The sequence below is a fragment of the Octopus sinensis genome, linkage group LG19 (genome assembly GCF_006345805.1).
Source record: "Octopus sinensis linkage group LG19, ASM634580v1, whole genome shotgun sequence".
In the NCBI taxonomy this organism is placed as follows: domain Eukaryota; kingdom Metazoa; phylum Mollusca; class Cephalopoda; order Octopoda; family Octopodidae; genus Octopus; species Octopus sinensis.
This window is the reverse complement of record NC_043015.1, coordinates 29,751,915-29,775,607: the sequence shown is the minus strand read 5'-3', so window position 1 is coordinate 29,775,607 and position 23,693 is coordinate 29,751,915. Positions and strand designations below refer to the sequence as shown.

Sequence of the window (23,693 nt, the reverse complement as noted above, 5' to 3'; positions counted from 1 at the left end):
AGGCATAGACATGTGGTTAAGATGCTCGCTTTGCAACACGTGGTTTCGAGTTCAGTCTCATTGCGCGGCACTTTGGGTGCCTTTTACAACAGCCCCTGACCGACCAATACCACGTGTGTCGTTGTTAGCCACCGCTTCACAATCGGTGTTTGTTTGCGCTTCACCACCGAAACTTAACAGTTCGGCAAAATAGACTGATAGAATAAGTACATGACATTAAAAAATAATACTGGGTGTGAATGTTCGGCTAAATCCTTCAAGACGGTGCCCCAGCACGGCCACACTCTGAAACAAGTAAAAGATAGTCATCCCTGGGGATATTTGTTTATCCTTAACAAACAAAAAGACACAAATGGAATGTTTTTTTTTTCTTTGTTGCTTTTGCTCGGTTCGATTAGTATTGAATTTTGATACAAAGATACTTCCTTAAATTCCCGTTTTTCAAAGCTTAAAACTGGGATTAGAAGTAATTTTCCCTGGATTAATCAAACCCTCAAATCAGAACTCGAGCATAAAAGCAATTTCCAACAGCGGTCACGGAACATTACTCGTTGCATCAAAACTAGAGGTGCTGAGGTCAGTAATGTTAATCTCATAACCACCCAACTTTCAGAATCTTTTTAACATCGGAGGAATAATGTTTTTCACACAACTTTTAACAACACACAATGTAAACTAACTATAGCCAGGAATCGAAACCAACTGTGAAATCGACTTAATTAGGAACTCTTATGGCACCATAATCCACTTACGTAAAAACGTTGTATAATTTATAAGCATAAACGATGAGATTAATTTATTGAACTGAGGTTATGAGATCATACTTGAGAGGGAATGTTCGTTGAAAAAGAACCAACTATATTAAAATATTCTTCCACATTAAAGTCTCTATTCATCACGGCACACCAACCTATCTTAGTCTGGAGTTAATTAGAGAAGGTAGTGAAAGACATCACCTGTACAAGAATAAATTGCTCGAAAAATTAAGTATGGCGTTTGTAGCTTTAGTTAATCCTATCCAGTATGGGGTATTTTTTGTAATATTTTTGACTAATGCGGGAAGGAGAAATTAGACACGAGCGGGAACTATTGGAGTAACAGATTGCTATGGCAGCACAGTTGCAAGTTTTTAACTCTCATGGATTTGGACGAGAACATTCATCCCCGATCACAACTGTAGATAGCTTATTCTCAAAAATAACTCAGCACTATTAAATGGAAACATTTTTTTGAAACTCCAGGTCAATTGAACCCTTTATCCTATCGTCGAGAAGACTTTCGGCATAAATCAACCATTGGAAAAAATTAATACAATGATACTTCCTTAAATTGCTTCCAGTTTTTCAAAGCTTAAATTTGGGATTAGAAGTAATTTTCTATGAATTAATCAACCCTTCAAATCAGAACTCGAGCATAAGTGCAATTTCCAACAGCAGAGATCCCTACGTTTTATTGACTTTGTTCTATACCTCTTCTCTTTATATCCCCTTTCCATTACTACTGGTGCAGCCTTAAGTTAGATAGTATATCTTGGCTGCAAATAGGTTCGGCAGTTTAGATTTTCCCATGGATAAAACGCCAGTCTACTACTTTTAAACGAATGGTAAATGTTTACAAAACTGTTTTCAATTGAATTCATTTACCACTGGGGTTTTTTTTATGAATACAGTGAAGTACAAGTGATGTTAAGCATCGAACAGTCACCTTACTACCAGTAATTTGGTTGGCGCCGACTTTCCAAGCTTTACGTTGGCATATGAGATTTTGAACTTCTCTATAATTATCACTTAAAATACATTCAACTATTTTGTATTCATTTTGAAATTAAAGAAATAACTTTAACCTCAAAACAAGGAAACTGTTATTGAAATCTTGATTCAATTTCTAAATGAGTAAAACAAGATATTCTGCCACTACCAGTATCGTATCTTAATGACCGTTTCATTTCGTTTATTTTTGCTGGTGATGTTTTGAAGCTAAAATTATTTCCTGTACACTTGGACTGCAGTGACATTTTTTCTCATTTTGTAACATTGGCATTATGCTCGTTGCTCTTATAATTTTAAAGTTTTGGTAGTTTGTTCATTAAACATTGGCTGAGAGGCATGGTTAAACCATTTGATTACTTTTGCTCTTGCCTTTTCAATATCAATAAGTGGTTTCGAAGCATTTTGGGGAGTTCGGACTACATTCGATATTGACCGTGATATACTTGTCAGAATTAGAAAAATAGCTCATCTTGAAACGTGAAAAGCCACTAATTTGACTTTTGAACATACAAAATACAAATACGAGTTTTATAGTTGGAAGATTTGTATCCCAACTACGTGGTTTCGAGATCGAATTACCACGAGGTACATTGGATGTCTTTTACTGTAGTCTCCAGTAAACCAATGTCTTGCAAATGGAATTTGGTCTGCAGAAACACAAATTCGTGCTTCTATGGAAATAGTTCGATAAAACACCCAGAGGGTACAGAATCGATATGATGGTTTAAGCCCTCGAAGGTGGTGCTCTAGCATGGTCTTATTCCAATCAAATAAACGTGCGTTTAATCATTATAAAAGTTATTTTAAAAATAAAATTCAAATGTAACAAATATAAAAACAATTATAAATTATAGTGCCGGTGGCACATAAGAGAACCATCCGAACGTGGCCATTGCCAGCGCCGCCCCGACTGCCTCCGTGCCGGTGGCACGTAAAAAGCACCATCCGATCGTGGCCGTTTGCCAGCCCCGTCTGGCACCTGTGCCGGTGGCACGTAAAAAGCACCCACTACACTCATGGAGTGGTTGGTGTTAGGAAGGGCATCCAGCCGTAGAAACATTGCCAGATCAGACTGGGTCTGGTGCAGCCTTCTGGCTTCCCAGACCCCAGTTGAACCGTCCAACCTATGCCAGCATGGAAAGCGGACGCTAAATGATGATGATGAGAAAACTTGTTCAATAGTGTTATATATTCATTCGAGGCGGATGATTCACTCCGCTGCTGCTTGGTTTATCGTTCTTTGTGTGTTCGTTCAGGCGACAAGAAAGCAAAAAGAGTGAGAAGATCCGAGTATCAAATCGTCCGCTTCGAAGCATTATCTTGGTATTCAAATTTATTTCAGTTTTTCTTTTTTCTTTTTCGTACCAATTGAATAAAATAACTGCCTAAACTGCTGGTTAATTAACTCTAGCTTTGTCAATGTCTAAAATACTGTATTCCATAGATAAGTTTTAAATGCAAAAGGAAAAAAGAAAAACTATTTTAGCGGAGTAAGATATCCTATTAACCATTTTAACGTTTGGCTGCGAGTTAGAATTTGATATTTGATCCATTCTGCCGGTGATGGTGGGGGTGGATAGCTCCTTGCAGATTTCAATTACATTCCTTTCAAACATCTGCTAAAAATTTAAATTCTTCTGCGATACTGAATTCAATTATTCTAAATGCTTAATCCACTATATTAAATTTAAAACGTTTATTCTTCCTACGTTCAAAAAGAATGGCTTGCATCTTGGATGGCATAAAAATTGCTGTGTCATCTACGTTGAGAGGTCTGTTTACTCTTTTTAACACAGCTTTCCAGGAGCCAACCAATTATTGGTTCTGTAGAATAAATCACTTTACATTCGTGCTCCGCAACCTTTTTCACATGCGATCCACTTATATTCCTTTCAAAATTCGGGGGGCACACTTGGACTAAAAAATATAACTAAAAGTATTGAGAAGCAAATTATATTCGGGTTTCACTGCGGCATACCAGTTGCGGAGCACTGGTTTATATGTGGAGGCATGGTCCTGTGGTTAAGTTCTCTTCACAGACACGTGTTATGCATTCTTAAGTCGAGTTGTTGCTCCGGACCGACTAATGCTTTGTAAGGGAATATGTAATGTCTATGTGTGCGTTTCTTTGCCTCCACTTCGTGATTATTGTTGGTTTACGTCCCCGTTAACGTAGCAGTTCGACAAAAAGTCCGATAGACTAGACGAGGTTTACAATAAGCAGTGGAGTTTTGTTCGGCTAAACCCTTCAAGGTTGTCCCCTTGTATGACCACAGTCCAATGGCAAGTAAAACATACGTAGACTGGTACAAATGCCATCCTTAAAGCTCCACTTGATTTTTACAGCAACACTGTAAACTTACCAAAACTCCCGCTAAACCCATTCGGTTTAATCTCTTTTTAGATTCCCCGCCCCTTCTCCAACCACAACCTAAACAGCTAACACACTCTTGACCTGCCACTCCCAGTTGTAGAACTTTCTTTGGTCTCAGACCAACATATAATAATAGCATAATTGCACGTTCCACTCCTTAATGTAATGTTACTCCATATAAGTTGTAAAAACTGCTTCATGGTTTTTGTTCACTCTTTCACAATATGTGCTCAAACCGCCCCACCGTGGTCAACATAGTATAACTCACTCTGTCGCATTGCTCAAGATTGTTTTCAGCTTCGCTTGTTGCCATATTACAAGGAATGTGAAATTAAAGTGAATGAGCAGCGATAACGATCCTCGGAAATACGAAGAGCCTGTTACGAATGATTGCTCAATTACGGAACGGAACTTCTTGCAAATGTGGCTTTCCTTGGAACTTACCACCACGGTGCAGATGTACAGCATCTTAAACTGATAGCTTTACAGTTTAGCAGCACATCATGACCCGGTGCTAGTTATATCTTCTTAACCATGTATGGTTACTGGAGTAGATGTGTATGCATGCATGTCATCGTGTTGAATCGATAATCCCAGCCCTTTTTTTTCTTTTTTTTTTTTCGTTCTCTCTCCATTTTCGTTTCCTCTCAGTCCTTTCTGCCGAAGAGCGTACGCTCGAAACGTCAGGCTTTTCCATTCTTCCTGAGCATTAAACTAATATACCTGTTGTTCCGCCACCTGTCTTCGTCTTTCACTTTCTGTAAATTTATATATATACATAATCTGATGAAACTACAGGAGTAGTTCAAAGCGCTAATCAGAAGAAATAATGTGATATGTAAATAAATATATATTTTTACAACCATCCAGCATTCTGAACACCTTTTTTCTTTCATATGTATTAAATCTGTACACCACCCCCAATACTTCTAACATATATATATATATATTATATATATATATATAATATATATATATATATATATATATATATAACACACACATACACACTATATTTCAAATATATATTATTATATCTAATACAAGGAATTGTTTTTAAATATTGAGGAAATATAATTAGAATCTAGAAGAAGCTAATGCTCTGAGTCGACAAAAATCATTGAGTTTGTAAATATTGAAAATCTGGTTCTAACTGGTCTTTGGTAAGATGTAAGATCAAGCTCTCCTCGTCAGAAAATACAGCAGCTGACGTTGGCAATGGCAGGTGAAATGAAAATAAAAACGTGTTTAGAATATCAACTTTATATTACCGACATTTCCTTTCCCTTTCACTAAATTAATCACAAGCTCCATTTATTTTTTTTATTCTTAAAGGGATCGATTATTCTCAATTTGTTATGCTAATGATCTCCCCCCCTCCTGTAATTCTAATTTTTAATGGAATTTAGCTTATTTTAAAATCAATTCAGTAAAATAACCCGCCATACATAGCTACTGGGTTCTCTTGCACTGTCGTTTCTGATTTGCTAATCCCTTATTGTCATAGCAACCGTCATTAAATAACAAAAACATTTCTATTTTACCTTTTTCATTTTCCCCTTTTTTTTTAAAAAAAAAAGGGGAAAAAATTGAATCCTGAAGGTCCTCAAGTGGACTGCAGAGGTAATGATAGCGGGGGAACAATAGATATAGAACTAGGTTAAAAGTGGAAAGGGGAAGGTGCATAGGACTGGTTGCCTGGAGCAGTCCAGAACAAAGACTTTGTGTGGGTGCCAGGAGCAATCTGAATCATTTAGAGATTGTGTGTCTGTATAAAGGGGTTATGAGGTGTCAGTAGTCATAGCACTGTATGCGTCTGTGTGTGATGGGTCGGGAAGATACACGCTCGTCAAACAATGACATCAACCACTCCCAGTTTTGATTCTGTCTCTGCTGTTCTGTATCCCCAACTATAAAGGTTGTACTGTTAAATGACAAAATACAACACAAAAGCTTCCTTAATGCATATAATGATAGTTTATATATATATGAACTGAGACATTTTTTTTTAATTAAAAAATCTGATATCATTATACCAAATTTTCTTTTAAAAAAAGTCATTGAACACAATGATATTTTAAGCATTAGCACCAATTAGACGCATAAACAAGAGAAACAGACCCATCACTGACTAATATATTGGGGACACTGTGTTTGATGACATTACTGCATAAAAGGCACCAGCCTATCCCTCATCCGAAAAATAATTGTTTTGATACAGCCCCTTCTGCCTTTTCAAATGATATGCCTTGCAAACCAGTAGTAGCTTGGTTCGTGTTAAACAGCCTTGTTTTTTGCTAGCTCATTTCTTTTCCAGTCTCTTTCCAAAGACAAAAAAAAAAAACCAGCACAAATTGATTTGATTCAAATCATAGAAAAAAAACACATACACACTCGCCTACTTGGAATCAGTTACACAAACATGTGATTTTCTGGATTCGTTTTTTTTTTTTTTTTGGAAAATCTTAATTTTCGTTAAAATTTATATAAAAATGTTCTTTCTGTTACCTTATTCGTGACATTCAGTTTTTAAATATTTGCAAGTTACAATTAAGAACCGAGTGTAATACTATATTTTAGCGTCCACTTTCCATACTTGCATGGGTTGGACGTACACCCAAATTCCAAACTCGGGATAACGATTGGTTAACTCACGCAGCACTGTCAGCTCTTCCTCCCATCTCTCTCAGCCCTTCACCTTCTCACTCCTCATTCCACTCTGTATATCTCACACTATGCTCCCCCCTCATCTACTTCCTGTTTGTAAAAGGTTTTACTGCCTCGTCTGTCTATAAACAAATCGACAAGACGACCGCCATGAACTTAGTCAACATTTGCTGTCTGTGCGATAGAGATAAATAGATGTATAATAGACACGTCTTGTCGCGCTCCTTTTGGTAGAAATAATGAAAAGCTAGAAGAGAAACTGTCTGCGTGTGTATATGAAGATAGCAGCAACGTGTGATAAAAATATATCTATACATCTACATTTCTATCCTTAAGGTCCCTAAAAGTGTGTTTGCACTCGTGTGTGTGTGTGTGTGTGTGTTAGTTACTGATAGATTATGGTCATTATTTTAAAGCAGATTCAAGAATTTTAAAACATTTACTAATGGTGAAGCTCGATGCTGAAACTAATGAAATTTATAAAATTTTATACCAAATTTTACTTGTCTTCCCTTCCAGTAACTATTTTGTTATTCTTAAGCTTGCTTTAAAAATATTAGCTTTTAATTTATCAGATATGTGTTTGTGTATGTATACATAAGTGCATAGGTGATTTACAATCGAATCCCCAAATTATTTTTACACACATGCGCGCGTTAGTATTAACAAACAGGAGAAATAGTTTCAATATATGCATATTCTATTTGACTGAACGTTTCGTCAGACGGCTAATGAAATATTCTTCCACGTGGAAAGTCGCTAGTAACGGCATACATATAAGATCTGGCTACTTTAAATCGAATCTTTTATAGTTACTGTTTGCTTGATTCTCCTCTCCCACTTATGAAAGATATGCAAATTACTGACCAATTATAAAAAGGGGAAAAAACGGATCAATCTGACATCTTGTAGATAAAATCTTTTCGTTAAAATAAAAAGACAATTAGATTTTACTGTACGCTACTGTTAACGACATATTTCTCGCTCAGAGATTTAAAATTAGTTGTTTTTCCATAACTATACAATTTGGCTTTTATAAACTTAATCAAATATTTAGTTGACATGTTCTGAATTTATAGTTAGTGCTTCAGATTCTCAACTACTGAAACGAATGCCACTCCACAAAAAATATGTTTCAAGTTTAAGAACTATGGATAGAATTCATTTTATATATATATATATATATATATATATAATATCGATGGAATGACAATTGTACTAATTATATATATGAAGTAGCATAAAACAATTGTACTACTCTACCTTGGATATCCTTGTTGCTTATTTTGATATATATATATATAATATATATATATATATATATATATACACACACACACACTGATGGGGTGACATAGGCTCGGGAACAGGGAGTGCAAGGGGTGCAAGCATTTCCCCTAAAATTTTCGCGGGGGCAATAAGCATCATTTTAGAAAACTTCGCCAAAGCGATTTGAAATGTCACTTTGTATTGGATTTATCTGACTTGATTGATGTGCAAATATTATTACTGAGGCGGCGAACAGACAGAATCGTTAGCACGCTGGGCAAAATGCTTCAGCGGCATTTCGTCCGTCCTTACGCTCTGAGTTCAAATTCCGCCACGGTCGACCTTGCCTTTCGTCCTTTTGGGGTCGATAAATTAAGTACCAGTGAATCACTGAGGTCGATGTAATCGATTAGTCCCCTCCCTTCAAATTTCAGGCCTTGTACCTATGGTAGAAAGGATTATTATTATTATTATTATACTTGTGTGTTTTGATATTAAGATTGAATGAAGTCGACCTTGTCTGTAAACAATTTTGGATCAGGGTCTGCACCCACTATAAGCATCTTTTGTTCCTGCGCTTATAAGCACCGGACAAAATATTCTAGTATATTAATTTTCCTTTCTGTTGAGCTCACATCTTGTCCAAATTCATTTGTGCCGTGATCGATGAAGACAACTACTGGATTTTTAAGTAATTGGCTTTATGCTAGAAGGAAGTGTTCCGGTATGACTATAACCCAATGAGTGAAACCAATTAAATGCTTCCCTCTTCTCTTCTTGTTCGTCAAATATCTCTAAGGCTCCTCGGTTTCAACTTTTACAAGTATAATATAGTTCTACCTAGTCACACAAAATTAAACCACATTGCTCTAATTGCACATGACCTCGCATTTAAATAAGCAATTAATCTTTTTGGGGGTTTTGCTAACTGGTGCAAGCCAGAACGATTATAGAAGACAGTATTAGACTCGGTGATGTGACAAAACATTTGAAGAATGTCAACGGTGTATGAAAGTTTTTCTGTTTGATTCAAGCGGTTTATATTTCCCATCCCACTCACGTCCGACCAAGGAAGAGAATTTTTTCCTTGGTGTGCTTTTTCTTACACTATAAGTTTTTTTTTGGGGTGGGGGGTCGCCTAATTTAGACAAGTAGCTGATTCTTTTGAAAGTGTGAAATAGATTCTATATTTTTGCCTATCACTTCAGAGATAGCTTTTTTTTCTGTAAATGGCTCTTAAATTTCATAAGGCTTCAACAAATACAAAATCTTTCATTTTGCATACATACGTGTAAGCGCATTCATTCATACATACTATATAAGCATAAAATACAAAGATACAGCAGATTTAATAAGCTCAGATAACGATGATCTGCAGTAGAAGCAAGGTGAAACCTGAATCTTCTGCGGCAATTGTGGAACAGAATTGAACTAAGTTTCTTGCAAGAATTAGGCTTGTGAAAAAAGCTGACATTACGAAAGTATTAGCTCTTTTGCAAGATCTAGAGTTGTTGGAGGAGGGTGAATGCATAATTATCGCTGTATCTTAAATTTACGTATAAAAAAAAATTCATGGTAAAATGTTAACTATTTCTGACCTTAGAATCTTTTCTTTATTTTTTCAGTGGTTCTGGTGACTGGTGCATCTGGGTTTGTTTCTCCTTATATCATCAAGCAACTTCAGGAGAACAACTATAAAGTGAGAGGAGTGGTGCCAAATGTGGACGACGAGAAAAAGAAAGAGGAGAAGGTGAAGGCTTTGCAAAACTTATGTCCAGAAGCCGCAAATAAGCTGGAGTTGGTGGAGGTGGACAGCAGTAAATCTGATGCCTGGGAAGAGTAAGTATTCCTGTTGACCCTTATTAAGGAAGTACATCATTAGAACGTCGGACGAAATGCTTTGCAGTATTTACCCGGCCCCTTTTATACATTGAGTTACTGACTCCCTATGGTGAATTGGTCATCGATAAAATATAAACCAGTGAAAAACTAGTCTACCCCTCCCTCAAATGTAGTCTTGTACCAGAGATAGAAATTGTATATTTCTCCATGTCTTTTCACATTATGTCTGTCTATCTATCCCAATTTTCTCTTTGGACATATAGCGTGTATCTATTAGCAACAGTTATAGTATTAGTACCTAATATCAATCTGTATATCCCACTTAACATAAATATACTGTAAGAAGGCTGAATACGGCGGTATTCGTCATCACAAAGCCTCTATAAGAAGTACTTCAAGACGAATACTGCAGCATTGTGATGTTCTTATAGTATATCCACGTTAAGTAGGATATACAGATTGTTGAAGATACATTACATGAGAAGGGTCTTAATGTTTTGACTCGAATATCATTTCAACAGTTACTATAGAGATACATGGATGTGAAAACATTTTTTAACCCTTTAGCATTTAAAGTTGCCATGTCCGGTCCTGATATTATACTTGTTCTACGGTCAAACCAGCTAGATCCAGCCTCTTGCACCTATCCTACAATGTCATAATAAAAATAAGCAATCACATCATCAAAATCTCAAAGCTATGAGATATACATTATTAATTGAAAACAATGTAATTAAATAAGCATAACATTTAGTAGAGTAATCTGAATACTAAAGGGTTAATAATTAATTGTTCATATCATCTGTCCATATTCTCTACCCCTTGCAGATAGTTCATCAGTTAAGGTTAGTATCTGCAATATACAAAGATCAATTCTATTGATAGTGTAGATGTCTTTTGAAAACGTATGAAATCCTCAACACCAACTTTCATCACCTAAAGTTTCAGGCTTGCTACTTCAAGAAAATGTTATTTTAAAAAAATATAAGGTAAACGTTTTATTCCTTAAGATATGCTCTTAAATGCAACCTGAGGTTTCATCATACAGTCTCAACTCATTTGAAATTCACTTCAAAGCCTAGGGTTTCTGTGACCCTTCCTGCCCCATCAATAGGTTTGATCACTCAGTTTTCAATTAATGAATTATCTCATAGCTTTGAGATTTTGATGTGATTGCAATTCTGATCCCAATTAGGGCATTTGGATGCTCTCCATGCTATTTATTGAGCATCTCAGTGGGATGAAAGTTAAGTAATATGCGTTAGTTGATTAAATTGCTCTGGTATTTTATTGACCCCAGAAAGATAAAAAGACAAGGTTGGCTCCAATGGTATTTGAACTCAGAACATAGAACTGCAACAACTACTGCCAAGCACTTCAATGATTCTGTCAATCCATTTTAATTAAAAGCTTTCTTAATTTCTCTACTGACTACCTCGTATGTTTCACAGTCAGATTAATTTTAAAGTAACTTCTTAGAGGCAGAATCTGAATATGTAAACCTTGTGCAGAGTAAATGCCCCAAATAACGTGAACCATATTGAACCACATATGTGGCATGGAAAAAGAACTTATATCAGTGTTGAAATGTTTTGCAAATGTATATCATTGATACTACATGTTTTTGGTGTTGTAGCTTAGCTCTAGGATAACCTTAAGTTGATCTATGATCAAAAGCATTCCCGTCATGCCCAACCCATCTTTTTAGAATTATCTAAGAATGTTGTGTTTTCTTTTTGTAATTGAAAGATTTGACTGCTGTTTCTAGTGGTTGACCGTGTAGCAGCTCCATCATTGGCTACATAATATGCAAGGACTGATCTTCAGTGTCTGAATCACAAAACTGTCACTTGGTGAAAAATCACTGCGTACTAGATATTTACATATTAAAATATTAATTACTACTGATTCATTAAACCATATGGCCCTCAGAAAGTTTTGCCAGGGATCAACAAATGAGCTTGTTAATCAAATAATTGCATTTTGTTGTTTCTTAAACCATTTTCAGTCTTTAAACAACTGTTTGATTGAGTATTTATAGATAGAAATATCCTGTGCACATCTATTTGGAATATTTTTAAAATGTTTCTCTGATTTTTCTTAGGTTTCTATTTTAGTTGAACAGCTTTTAAATTTAGCATGAAATATAGGAGCTGGTGTGCTTCAAGGGGAAGGGTGCCTGTTTCAGCTTCTCAATCCAGTTGCTATTGCATTGGAGATATATTGTTCAGTGGACATTTCAAGATTTCTGTTTTGACCAGAGATGAGTTCTGCAGCTTCCAAAACAATAGTAGAACTATTTGAATTGGTAGTGCAAATCTTTATGATTGAACTGTCAGCTCAAAGATATCTAATGGTAGAAAAGCTAGTTTGGGTTTCCCCCTCTAACACCACCTTGCCCCTAAAAATAAATTGCAAGTGGTTATGGACTTCATTTTTAACTCCTTACTTAGCTACTGTCCCACAGTTCACCTGTAATACATTAAGCAAAAATGGCCAGAAAAATGTTTTTAAAAAAACTGGATTTAGTCAGATAATTCGTTGGAATGAGTATACTATGGCTAGCAATCACTCTCCTCATCATCCTTGTTTAATGGCTTCTCTCCATGCTGGGCATGGGTTGGAGAGTTTGACAGAGAGCTGTCCAGATTACAACTGTCTGTTGTAGAGGCTCTTCCTAACACCAGATGTTTATAAAAATAATTAGGGATTTTTTTTTGTGTGTGTGTGAATTTTTTTCTGAAGTTTAATATTACACTATAGATCTAGCTATCTACTTCAATGTGGAGCAGGTGCTGTACTTGGTAACAAAATCACATATGTGCAAAGTTCCCCTCTTGACTAAGTTATTTAAATATAAGTTACTAAAAGAATTTTTAAATGTTTTTGATACAAGCTGAATATTTGGACTTGAGTGTCTGAAACTGATATTATCCAGCTGGATGGCCTCCAAACTGATATACATCAATAACATCATTGGATCACAGATGTGCTTCAGACACTGGCTCACAAATTTTCAATTTCAAAGAATGACTAGTCAAATTTCTAATTAAGAATCTTGTGTTTAAACCCGCCATATCCAGCTCAAATATTCCAGCTGTTTTACATTTAAACTGGGTAGATTCAGTCTCTTAATCCTACCACAATGTCATTCTAAAACAAAACAAACACCATCAAAGTCTTAAAGCTACAAGATAATGCATGATTACTTCAAAACGATGTAAATAAGCATTACAGTTACAAAAGGGTTAAGCACTCTTATTGTGGTGACTGTATGTAGTAAGTCCTAATAAACTAGCTTTGTTTAACTTGCAACTCTTCCTTTTGTTTTTGATAGGATATATCTAGTAGGAATTAGAACTTTGTATCTATTTCTTGTAACAACAGATTTTCTAATTATGGTTGCTTCCATTTTTTTTTTTTTTTTTTCAGACCAGTAAAAGGTTGCCAATATGTTATCCATGTCATCAGTCCATTTCCCAACAAAGAGTCGAAAGATGATAATGAATTGGTACAACCTGCTGTCGATGAGACATTAGCTGTTTTGAAGGCCTGTGTGGCCGCCAAGTCAGTCAAGAGGGTTGTCATGACCAGTTCTTCAGCTGCTATCACATGTAAGTATGATTCTTATCAACTTCTAGAACAAATGTGTAGGATATTTTGTCTGAGAAAATGGTGCCAAGTAAATATATCCTGCTTCTTTATCTGCAAGCAGTGAAATGTTTTGATTGTGGTAACAAATAAATTTTACAACTGAATGCTTTAATCTCACTACATTGGCCAACTAATTTGCAATAAAATATGAAAAACCTTGTTAATTTTCTAAACTGTATTCTTTGTTTTCCACCATATATTCTTACTTTAACACGGTACCATTGTTGTACTTAAATGATGTGTTCTTATTAATTACAGCTAGCTGTTAATGTATGTATATTTATCGCCAAGGTTAATAACCACAGCATAGCTGACAGAAAATTTGCTTGAAATGACGCGCATACATACACAGATAGGCAGTGTGAGGCACATATACCAAGCTAAACTAACCAGATAATACCAGACATTAAAACGAAATTTTTACATGGTTGTTAACCAATGATGTCAACAGTTGCCATTTTCATGTCATTTTCTCTGATGACATAAAGCGGGTTTGTTGAGTGATGACATTCCAGGAAATGGCCATTTGTGTCAAGAGATATAGCGTCAAAGCTACAAGCCTAAAATATTTCTTATAGAAAATTCCTGACTCGAGTTATTTTGAGGAGGTGTAAAAAAAAAAAAAAGGATGGACAAAAGAATAGCAATACAGTTTTGGACTCCACATATTGAAATAATAAATTCTAGCCAACTCCATGAGCATCTGTTAACCATCTCTAAGCTCTAAAGTGGTTGTTTCCTGAAAGATTAAAAACTTTATATGAGGTTTAAAACTTGGAGTTTCCTCTTACAAAGCACTTCTATTTTTGTAATGTTAAAAGGAAGTAGCTATTGTAGCTATCCTTTTTATTTTTTTTTTCTTAATCACTTGATGACTGTTTTTTGATTTCATCACTTGCACTTGAGACGGAAATACCTATTCACATAGAATTTTAAGTGAAGCATTTGTGTCAATGTAGCATTCTGTGGAATATGAATTTAACATTTAAAGCTTACACGACTTGTTCCTGCAATGACTTAATGCTTGTTTCAGAAAGATATCCAAGATTATATACACTGGAGGTGTACAACAGAGCAAGAAGAAAGCTAGCTAAATAACATCTATTACCTCACTACAAGTGTAATATAATAAAAATAGCTGTAGTACTTACTTAAGGGCCCATCCATTGATTTGTTCTTGTTTAGCCAAAGCTCAACCTTGATCAAGGCAACCTATGATCAAAGGTATTCCAATCATGCCCTTAAGGATATGACCAAGAATATATTGTCCAATATATCCTTTCCCTATTTAAAATGGAAGTGCAGTTATGGGGGATTTGGCTACTATTTCTAGCATATTGAATGAAGGCAAAGGTTCTAGTTGATACAGGTATTGTAGGAAAATGTAAACTCATACTCAATATTTCAGTAGGTTTTAGTTACAAGCAATGTAATCTATGATTTGAATTGAGTTGTAATTTCCATTTACAAGGCAAATGGATACTGTTTTAGTTGTTTGGCCTCTTTAACTTCCTGACCATCTTTAAAATTCAATTGTATTGTTTTCCTTTTAATTTATGGAAATCTACGTTTTAACAAAGATTTTCCAAATGTTTTATTAATGAGCATCACGACTTATTTTTCTATATTTTTGTCTGACATGTTTTTTCTGTGTGGAAATGTATTACTAAGGCAGTTATTTTGTTTTGCAGGCCATGGTGATGCTGCTGGAGATTCAAAAGCTTTCACTGAAGAAGCCTGGTCTGATCCTAGCAAGCTGGATCCTTATGGCAAATGTAAGACCCTTGCAGAAAAGGCTGGCTGGGAGTACATCAAGGAACTGCCAGGTGAGAAGGCCATTGGTGTCTTTATTGTGAGGGCTGGTTAAGAACGATTGGGAGAGGGTGTTTTATCAGCTGGTATATTTTTGAATTGGTGTGGAAATGGTCTAAGGGGTTTTGTTAATGGCAAAAGAAATCTACTGGATGTTTTGGGGCTGATTGATGTTTTTGTAGGAAAGTTAGAACTATTTAAGTGGTGTTTTAAAGTAAATTGTTCTGTATTAGACACTAGTCTGGCATGCTCAGAGTATCTTTCTTTATTTTAAGATCAAAGTGAAAATATGAATATAATTTTAGCTCCAGAATCAACCCCCACTTCAAATTATCATATAAATGCTTCTGTGATTTCAAGTATTACAATTATATTTGAAAAAATTTGTTGTGCATTTAGGATTTTGCTATGAGAGCTACGGTTTTAAATTTAGTTATTTCCCAATGTGGGGTTTTTGACTATTTTAAATGGTGCATGTCCATGTATTCACAGAATTTCACTGAAATAGTTTCATCTGTTTGAAATATTAAGTTCAATTTTTTTGTCAATTTATTTTAGATGAAGATAAAATAGAGCTTACTGTAATTAACCCTTCGTACGTGATGGGCCCAGTACTGCCAGGAACTACATGCTACAGTTCAGAGGTACGTTACTTGTTTATATAACATCTATTGACTCTGTACAGATAGAATAATAGTTGTATTAATCTAGGGCCACCTATCTATTGTACATTCCTAATCCCCTGAGATTTTCAGTGAGAGTTAACAAGAATGGAATCTATGGATTATTCAAAGGTTTCAAAATATTTTTCATGCGATAAAAAAAAACATTAACATCTTGTCCAATCATCACTCTTATCTTAGACACTTCTGGCTCATATCAACACCTACCACGAAATACCATATAAGAACTCACACACACTTTCCTATTTTTCACATTCTTCTATTCAACACTTTAATAAAATTATTCAATTTCTATAATAATTCTCTTGAAATAACATACTCTAGTGAATGGATAACTCCAATTTAATTTAACAACTATCATTTTAACATCTGCTTTTCCATGTTTGTATGGAACAGTTTTATTGAGGCAGATTTTCTGTGGCCAGTTGCCTTACCTGTCACCAGCTTTTACCTGTCCTCAAGTAAAGGAACCAGACATGATCGTAGAGAACATTGGGAATAGATAACATTGCTTGAATGACAGTGGCAGTCATTTTACAACTATCACATGATGCCAAGACAGGGAGACAAACACATGGAAACTGTGTATACAAGCAACACATCTACATGTAGTTTCTCCATGTACCAAATCCATTCACAAGGCTTTAGTAGATGCCTACCCAAAATACTGCAAAGTGGGACTTAATGCAGAACCTTGTGGTTGGGAAGCAAGGATTCTTACTACACAGACTGCACCTAATCATCATCATCATCGTTTAACGTCTGCTTTCCATGCTAGCATGCGTTGGACGGTTTGACTGAGGGCTGGCGAACCAGATGGCTGCACCAGGCTCCAGTCTTGACTACTTAAAATAAGCTAAAAGCTAGCTAACCCTCCTCATCACTTGGATCAATCAGACTTGACTATTTCTTTCCTCACAGCATCTAATGTACTTGCATTGTCTGCTAGAAATATCAAAATTCTCTCAAACTTTGCTTCCATCTTAAAATGACACAATAGTATTCATGATATACAAAAGGACTGACATTAGGATGGGGTGGGTATAATTTATCAGGGCTGGCATATGGCTAAATTAATCAGTTGTGCAGGGGATTTAGTAACCAAGAAAGTAAATGACTCATTTTTATCTGAAATTTTTCTATATTACTCTTAAATTGTTTTTAGATTGTTCAAGTGTTGTTGGAGAGAAGCAGTTTGGTCATTCCCAAGTTGAACTTTGCAATTGTTGATGTCAGAGATGTGGCCAGTGCTCATGTTAAAGCTATGACCCTGGAGGAAGCTGCAGGTAAGAAGAAATTAAACACTGAAAAATCTTTCTTATCTAACATAACAGCATCCATGCACCTGCCTCAAGCTGCAAGAAATGTGGACCAATTATCTTTAAATTATGCCCTGTTATCTTAAGAAAATATTTGAAGAACAGTATTTTGGATAACATGGTCATAGATATATTATGTATAAATAAAATAAAGCATAATCAGTTATAACACCTTTGATTATATGTTAGTATAAGGGACCATAAAATGTCCTAATAATGTTAAAATGCTCAATCTACACAAGAAGGCGAAAGTTATGAGCAAATAAATGAGCCTGTACAAAGTCACTTGATCTGCTAGAAATAGTCAATTTGCCTTTAAATCATTCTATGCTGCCTTAAAAAGGATGTATTGCATAAGGTTGTCTGGATTACAATATTCTGCAAAAAATGGTATGATTATGGCTGAAATAGTCATGTCTATTCTCTTGAGCTGACCAGTCAGTTTCAACAACTGATTGAATCACCAACATTGGTGGTTTAATTAACCAATTATTTTACACTTGGACCAAAGAACACCAAGCAGTTTCCTGAAGGGCAATGTTTTTTTCTGGGGATCACTTTAAAGGTGACTGTTTATGGTCCCATTTCAAGTACTGAAGCTGGTCTGATTGTTGCTGGCACCCACCTAAAATGTGTAGACTTGTATCTATAATTGCTCTTCATAATGAGCCTAACTGGTACTCCGTCGGTTATCATGACAAGGGTTCCTGTTGATCTGATTAGCAGAATAGCCTGCTCATTAAATAAACATGCAAATGGCTGAGGACTCTACAAACATGGGTACCCTTAACATAGCTACCATGGTGATTCAGCATGACACAGGGTGTGACAAGGCTAGCCCTTTGAAAAACAGGTACTGAGCAGACTGAAGCAACTTGAATTAGTCTTGCTCAAAAACACCTGCTGCTAAATATCATGAGTCAAATAACCTAAACACAAAGCCGCATGCCTTCACAATAAGTCATGTCTGTTACTAGTTTAATGTACCACATTTCATTTTTTTCCCCATTTTGACATAATAACCAAATTTATATTTGTTTTCTCTTCAGGTAAACGTTTCATTGTGCACGCTAATGAAATGTGGATGAAAGATATTGCTCAAGTATTGGCCAAGGAGTTTAAATCCCAAGGTTAGTAACATTTTTTATTTTTCTATAATGAAATTTCAATAAATAATCCTGAAAGCTATCAGTATGTCACAAGTATAAGCATTGGCATTAATGCAGTTCACAGGTTTATCTGAAAATTGGTACAGGGCAGAGGAATAACAACGTATTGTGCTGTTAAGATAGGAAACTGCTGCAAGCCAATGAGGGAGCTTCTACAGGGTTTCTCAACCTGTTAGAAATAGCAACCAGATTTCACTAGTTTCTTAAAGAAAGCATACATCAAATACAGTTTTAAACTTAGAATGGATTTTCATGTTTTGGTTACATATTTGTGAGATCAGAACTGAAATAGGTGAAACTAGTTTCCTTATTAATGTTGGAACCTCTGCACTGTTACTTGACCTATCAGAAATAGCATCCAGATCTTCTGTAAATCACACATTGCTGCCTTAGAAATGGATGATATGGGAGCAAGTGCAGTGTGCCTTGAAGAAAGATGGAGTTTAAATGGTTTTGCTATGCTTGCTCAATCGAGGTTAATCTGATACTAAAGGAGACAGTAGTAAGCCTTTTAGGAGAAACTAGATGCAGACAATCAATCTCCTTCTGAAATAATGTACAAGGAAGTAAGAAATGTCATTGAAAACTTTAAAATACATAACATCCTAAAAGTCTTGTCACTGATGGAACACCATACTTTAAATAAGATGAAGAACTAAAAATTCACGTTTTGAAAATTTTGTGGTATTAAAGTTTTTTTTCTTTTTTGCATTTTTGCTTTTTTTAAGGTATTAGGTATGTCATAAAGTGATTTCCTTTTTCATTTTAGGTTATAACGTCCCAACCATTAACTGCCCCAACTTTGTATTGCAACTGCGAAGTCTTTACGATAAAGAAGTCAAGAAATATCTCCCACAAGTTGGTAAAATTTTCAAGTTGGATAATACTAAGGTAACTATGAAATTCCTTTTACTTACAAATATAGTTTTTTCCTTCTGGTTGTAGCAAAGTTTAGTTTAGGATCATTGTGTAATGCCAAATTAAACATATTACAAACGTCAGCCTTCTAATTTCTTTCTTTTTTTTTTTTTTAATAATGTAAAACCCACATCCCCAAAATCTCATGCTAAACATTAGGTTTTGTCTTTGGAGACCAGAATATAATTCAGCTGGGATCAGTTGCTGAATGTACTATAAAGCTCAAGTAAAATCTTTATTTGGGCTACTGCTCATATATCTGGAATGCTCCGTCTGGCACGTAAAAAGCACCCACTACACTCACGGAGTGGTTGGCATTAGGAAGGGCATCCAGCTGTAGAAACACTGCCAGATCAGACTGGGTCTGATGCAGCCTTCCGGCTTCACAGACCCCAGTTGAACCGTCCAACCCATGCTAGCATGGAAAGCGGATGCTAAATGATGATTTTGTTTACAATATACCTGCAGAATAGATGAAGAGGGTTTTAGCTAAACTGTTTTTAGTCCTAAATGTTTTATATCAGGATTGAGCTGCAATCACAACTTGCAAGTATTTCAGAGTGGAGTGTTCTATATATTCAACAATAATTCAATGATTGTAAATAGCTTAAAATTAAGAATTCTTTCTCCCATTTGGAATAAATTTAGTGTCTAGATTAGAAGTGTAACAAGGATTACAGAATTATAAAAGCATTGTGTATATTTTCAATAATCAGTTGTAATTGTTGAAATTTATTCATGGAAATATCTAACGCTTTCTTTTTTAAATTTTCTTTTCAGATGAAGGAAACTCTTGGTATAACTCCAAAAGAATGTAAAGAAACCATCATTGATATGGCTTACAGTTTAATAGAAGCTGGTGTCATCAAAAAGACCAAGAAGTACAAGGGACAGAATGCTCAGAATGCTGCAGAAGAGAATGCTGATGCCAAAGAAGATGAAGAAAAGAAGGAAGGAGACAGCGATAAGCCAAAGGAGAATGGAGAAGTGAAGGAAGAAGAAAAAGCAGAGAAAGAAGAAACAAAGGCAGAAGAGAAGGCTTCAGAAGAAAAGGCTGAGGAGAAGAAAGACGAAAAAATTGAAGAAGCTGATAAGGATAAGAAAGAAGATTCAAAACCAGAAAATGAAGAGAAAGCAGAAGAGAAAAAAGCTGACGAGCCTGAACCAGAAAAATAAAAATATTAATAATTATTATGATTATAAAAGATAACAAAGGGCGAGGAAAAAAGGAAAAAATGGAAGGAAAAGGAATGAGATATTCACAATTGCTAAACAAAAAAAAAAATATTAACAGAAAAAAAAAGAAATGAAGATCTGTTTGTGAAGATATCTAGGCAACAGCCATTTCTGATCTTAAAATCTTCGTTGTTGCTTCTTGATACTGGAAGTTTTGATTTGCTCATTTTTCTATTTCATTTGTCAAAATCTTGTCAGTCAAAAACAAAACATAAAAAAAGATATATGTATAAAACTACTGATGCTCCCAGCCAGCATCACTGACTCACTGTCTATTTCTTTCTATTGTATATCTCGTTCTATAATTTGAATCTATTTACTTGCTATCCCTCTTTCTAAAGTTCCTGATGAATATCCTGACATAAATTGATATAACAAAACACATTTACCAAAAAAAAAAAATTAAAAAAAAACATGGGGGTTTCAACTGAGTTCTTTAAAAGAAACTTTTTTTTTTTTTTTCAATTCACCAAGTTTTGACCAATTACCTACCTTGGTTGTTATATTTTAAATTGAATATAAAGAAATAAAAAAAAATGAAATATATATATATATATATAAAATTCAAATGAAAAGTTAAAACAAGTGATTTCCTTTTTCTGTAATTTGGTGGAAGTGGACGTTAAAGGAAATATATAAATAATTCTGGGGACACTGAATGCTAAGAGGAGCATGTGACAGTTTTTTATGGAAAAGCTAACTCTATAAACCATCTTAAATGATTTTGAAAAATGGAAAAAAATTAAAATAAAATAAAATTATATTATGAATAATTTGCTAATGGTAATTTCTAGATATGTCTAAGTTTTGATAACTAGTATATTATTAGTTTTACTTTTCTCACTGCAAGAGATTAATTTCTTATAGTTTCTGCAGAGCTTACCCAAGACTTCAAAATTGCACTATTGTCTTGAAGCGGGTACAGCTATACTTTAATTGAATTAGTATTGAAAAATTGAAAAGAAATTTCAATTTTAAAATCTTTTTGCATTTTGTTTACCACATTCCCAGTAAGCTTATTCTAATAATAGAATTTAACGTTTTTAATTTTATTTTTCTCTGCTGAATTGTTTGTGTCTAAATGAAAATCTTCATTTAGAGAAACCAGTAACTTGCCTCTTTGTGGGTATTATTGCAAAGACTTTGTATATCATTCCAGCTTCTTCCAGAAAATTGGATGTAACACCCCACCCCAGAACTACACTGCCTCCTTCTTACCATCATCATCACCTTCCTCCTCCACAACACTAAAATATGTCTCTGACTCTGGACGGTTTTTTTTTTCCTTTTCTGTGTTTGAAAGTATCATTTTCCTCTTAATTCCTTTCTTCCCCACCCCAAAGTTTCTTGGTAAAGTTTTGATTCTAATAGTGGTGCTTGACCATACAACTGGTTTGAGTATAACTCTTTCTCTCTCTCCTCCCCAACAATTCTAAGATTTCCCATCATATTTTGATGTTTGTAGAACTCTCTCTAACTCCACTCTTAAAGAACTAAGGATATTCTATTTCGAGATGCACAGATCTATTTCTGATTGAGATAACAAAAATACGACAGTGGGTTAGGTGTCGGTTGCCATTTTAAGACTGTTCATCTTTGAATTATCTGCATATTAAAAAAAAAATGAAAGGTGGACAATGTTAAGTGTAATTGTTGCTGACAAAGACAGCTTTCTCATGCCAGTGTCACACCTATTTTGAGCTTTGTTAAATAATTAAGTGGTTGTTAAGGCCAAAGTACTAAAATAGATTTTCATCTCTAATTCAGTGTATAACCAGCTTTCTCCATTGATATTTCTCAAGGCTGGTGCATGCCTGATTCCTTACAGGTGTGATCTTGATCAAATTAAAAATTGGAATTTTTACTTATGGTCATACAACTTTTGTTTCTGTGTTCACAGATACAAATGGTTATTTCTGTATTAAATTAAAAGTAAGGAGTAGGTTTTCCTTAATCTGGTGGCTCTTAAGCCTGATCTAATTCTTTGTAGCTATTAATAACCAAGATTTCCTGTGATACAGTGATTTTTGCCTTCATTTTCTTATACTTAGCTTTACACTAAGCCTGTTTCTGTTGCAATTCCTCTAAGTTGGGGAAGCAATTTAAGATCCTGTATTAAATTTGAAGTTATTTAGCAATATTTCCAGTTTTAACTACTAAACTGAATTTTGTTCTTTCTGTAGGTATGAACAGTTAAACCTTGTTGAAATTTTTTTCTTGCAGCATTCCTTAATGTATTTTGGGTTTTTTTAAAGAATTGTGCAACAAATTGTGTTGCTTATGTTCTATATTCTTAACCAAATTTTCAATGTTTTGGTACTACATATGTTCACACTAAGGAAACTGCCCTGGTCACAATCATTTCATGCCATTGGCCTTTAAAAATAAACAAATTGATACAGCCCCACCAATATTATAATGATTTATTGTCTGAATGTTCATAAGATATATATAGATTTATATTAATACTCAATATATATTTGTGTGAGTGAATTTATGCTGAAAAATGGTGATTAGAAATGCTAAAATTTACATTAAAAAATTTTCTATACATACACATTCATTTGTTTCGAAGTATGTTGCAAAGAAAAAAAAATTCAAGACTGTTCCTTTCTCTAACGGAATTTTCATGCTGGTATCTGTTTCTACATACCGTTATTTTTGTCACATTATTTCTGGTACCGTTTCATTACAGTTACCAGACAGCTTCAACTTGTGGGGCGGGGGGTGCGCTTTCAGAGAGTTAATGTTTGCGTGCAAGTGTGTCTGTGTGCGTGAGTCTGTTTGTGTGTCTGCGTGTGTCAACGTACACACTTCACTGTAGCTATGTCCATCTTTCCACAGTGCAATCATGTAAATGCAATGATAAACAGTTCCATAATTATTCCGTTGTCCAGAATCTGCAGTGATGAAATCACTCCAGATTCTTTTTGACGATTCCAGATGACTGTGTATCTCTTGATGACAGTTCATTCTAAATA

At 34.9% G+C, this 23,693-nt stretch overlaps 1 protein-coding gene across 1 annotated transcript in view; it reads left to right on the top strand.

The window, feature by feature from the left end:
• LOC115222375 (phenylacetaldehyde reductase) overlaps positions 1-22,387 on the top strand; it is a 48,084-nt gene extending 25,697 nt beyond the window's left edge. The window contains exons 3-10 of the mRNA XM_029792585.2: positions 9,705-9,918; positions 13,354-13,535; positions 15,267-15,401; positions 15,946-16,031; positions 17,236-17,356; positions 18,439-18,519; positions 19,328-19,449; positions 20,257-22,387. Coding sequence (XP_029648445.1) covers positions 9,705-9,918; positions 13,354-13,535; positions 15,267-15,401; positions 15,946-16,031; positions 17,236-17,356; positions 18,439-18,519; positions 19,328-19,449; positions 20,257-20,652 — 1,337 coding nt within the window. The 3' untranslated portion in view covers positions 20,653-22,387. The remainder of the gene's footprint in view (positions 1-9,704; positions 9,919-13,353; positions 13,536-15,266; positions 15,402-15,945; positions 16,032-17,235; positions 17,357-18,438; positions 18,520-19,327; positions 19,450-20,256) is intronic.
• Positions 22,388-23,693: the final 1,306 nt, after the last annotated feature.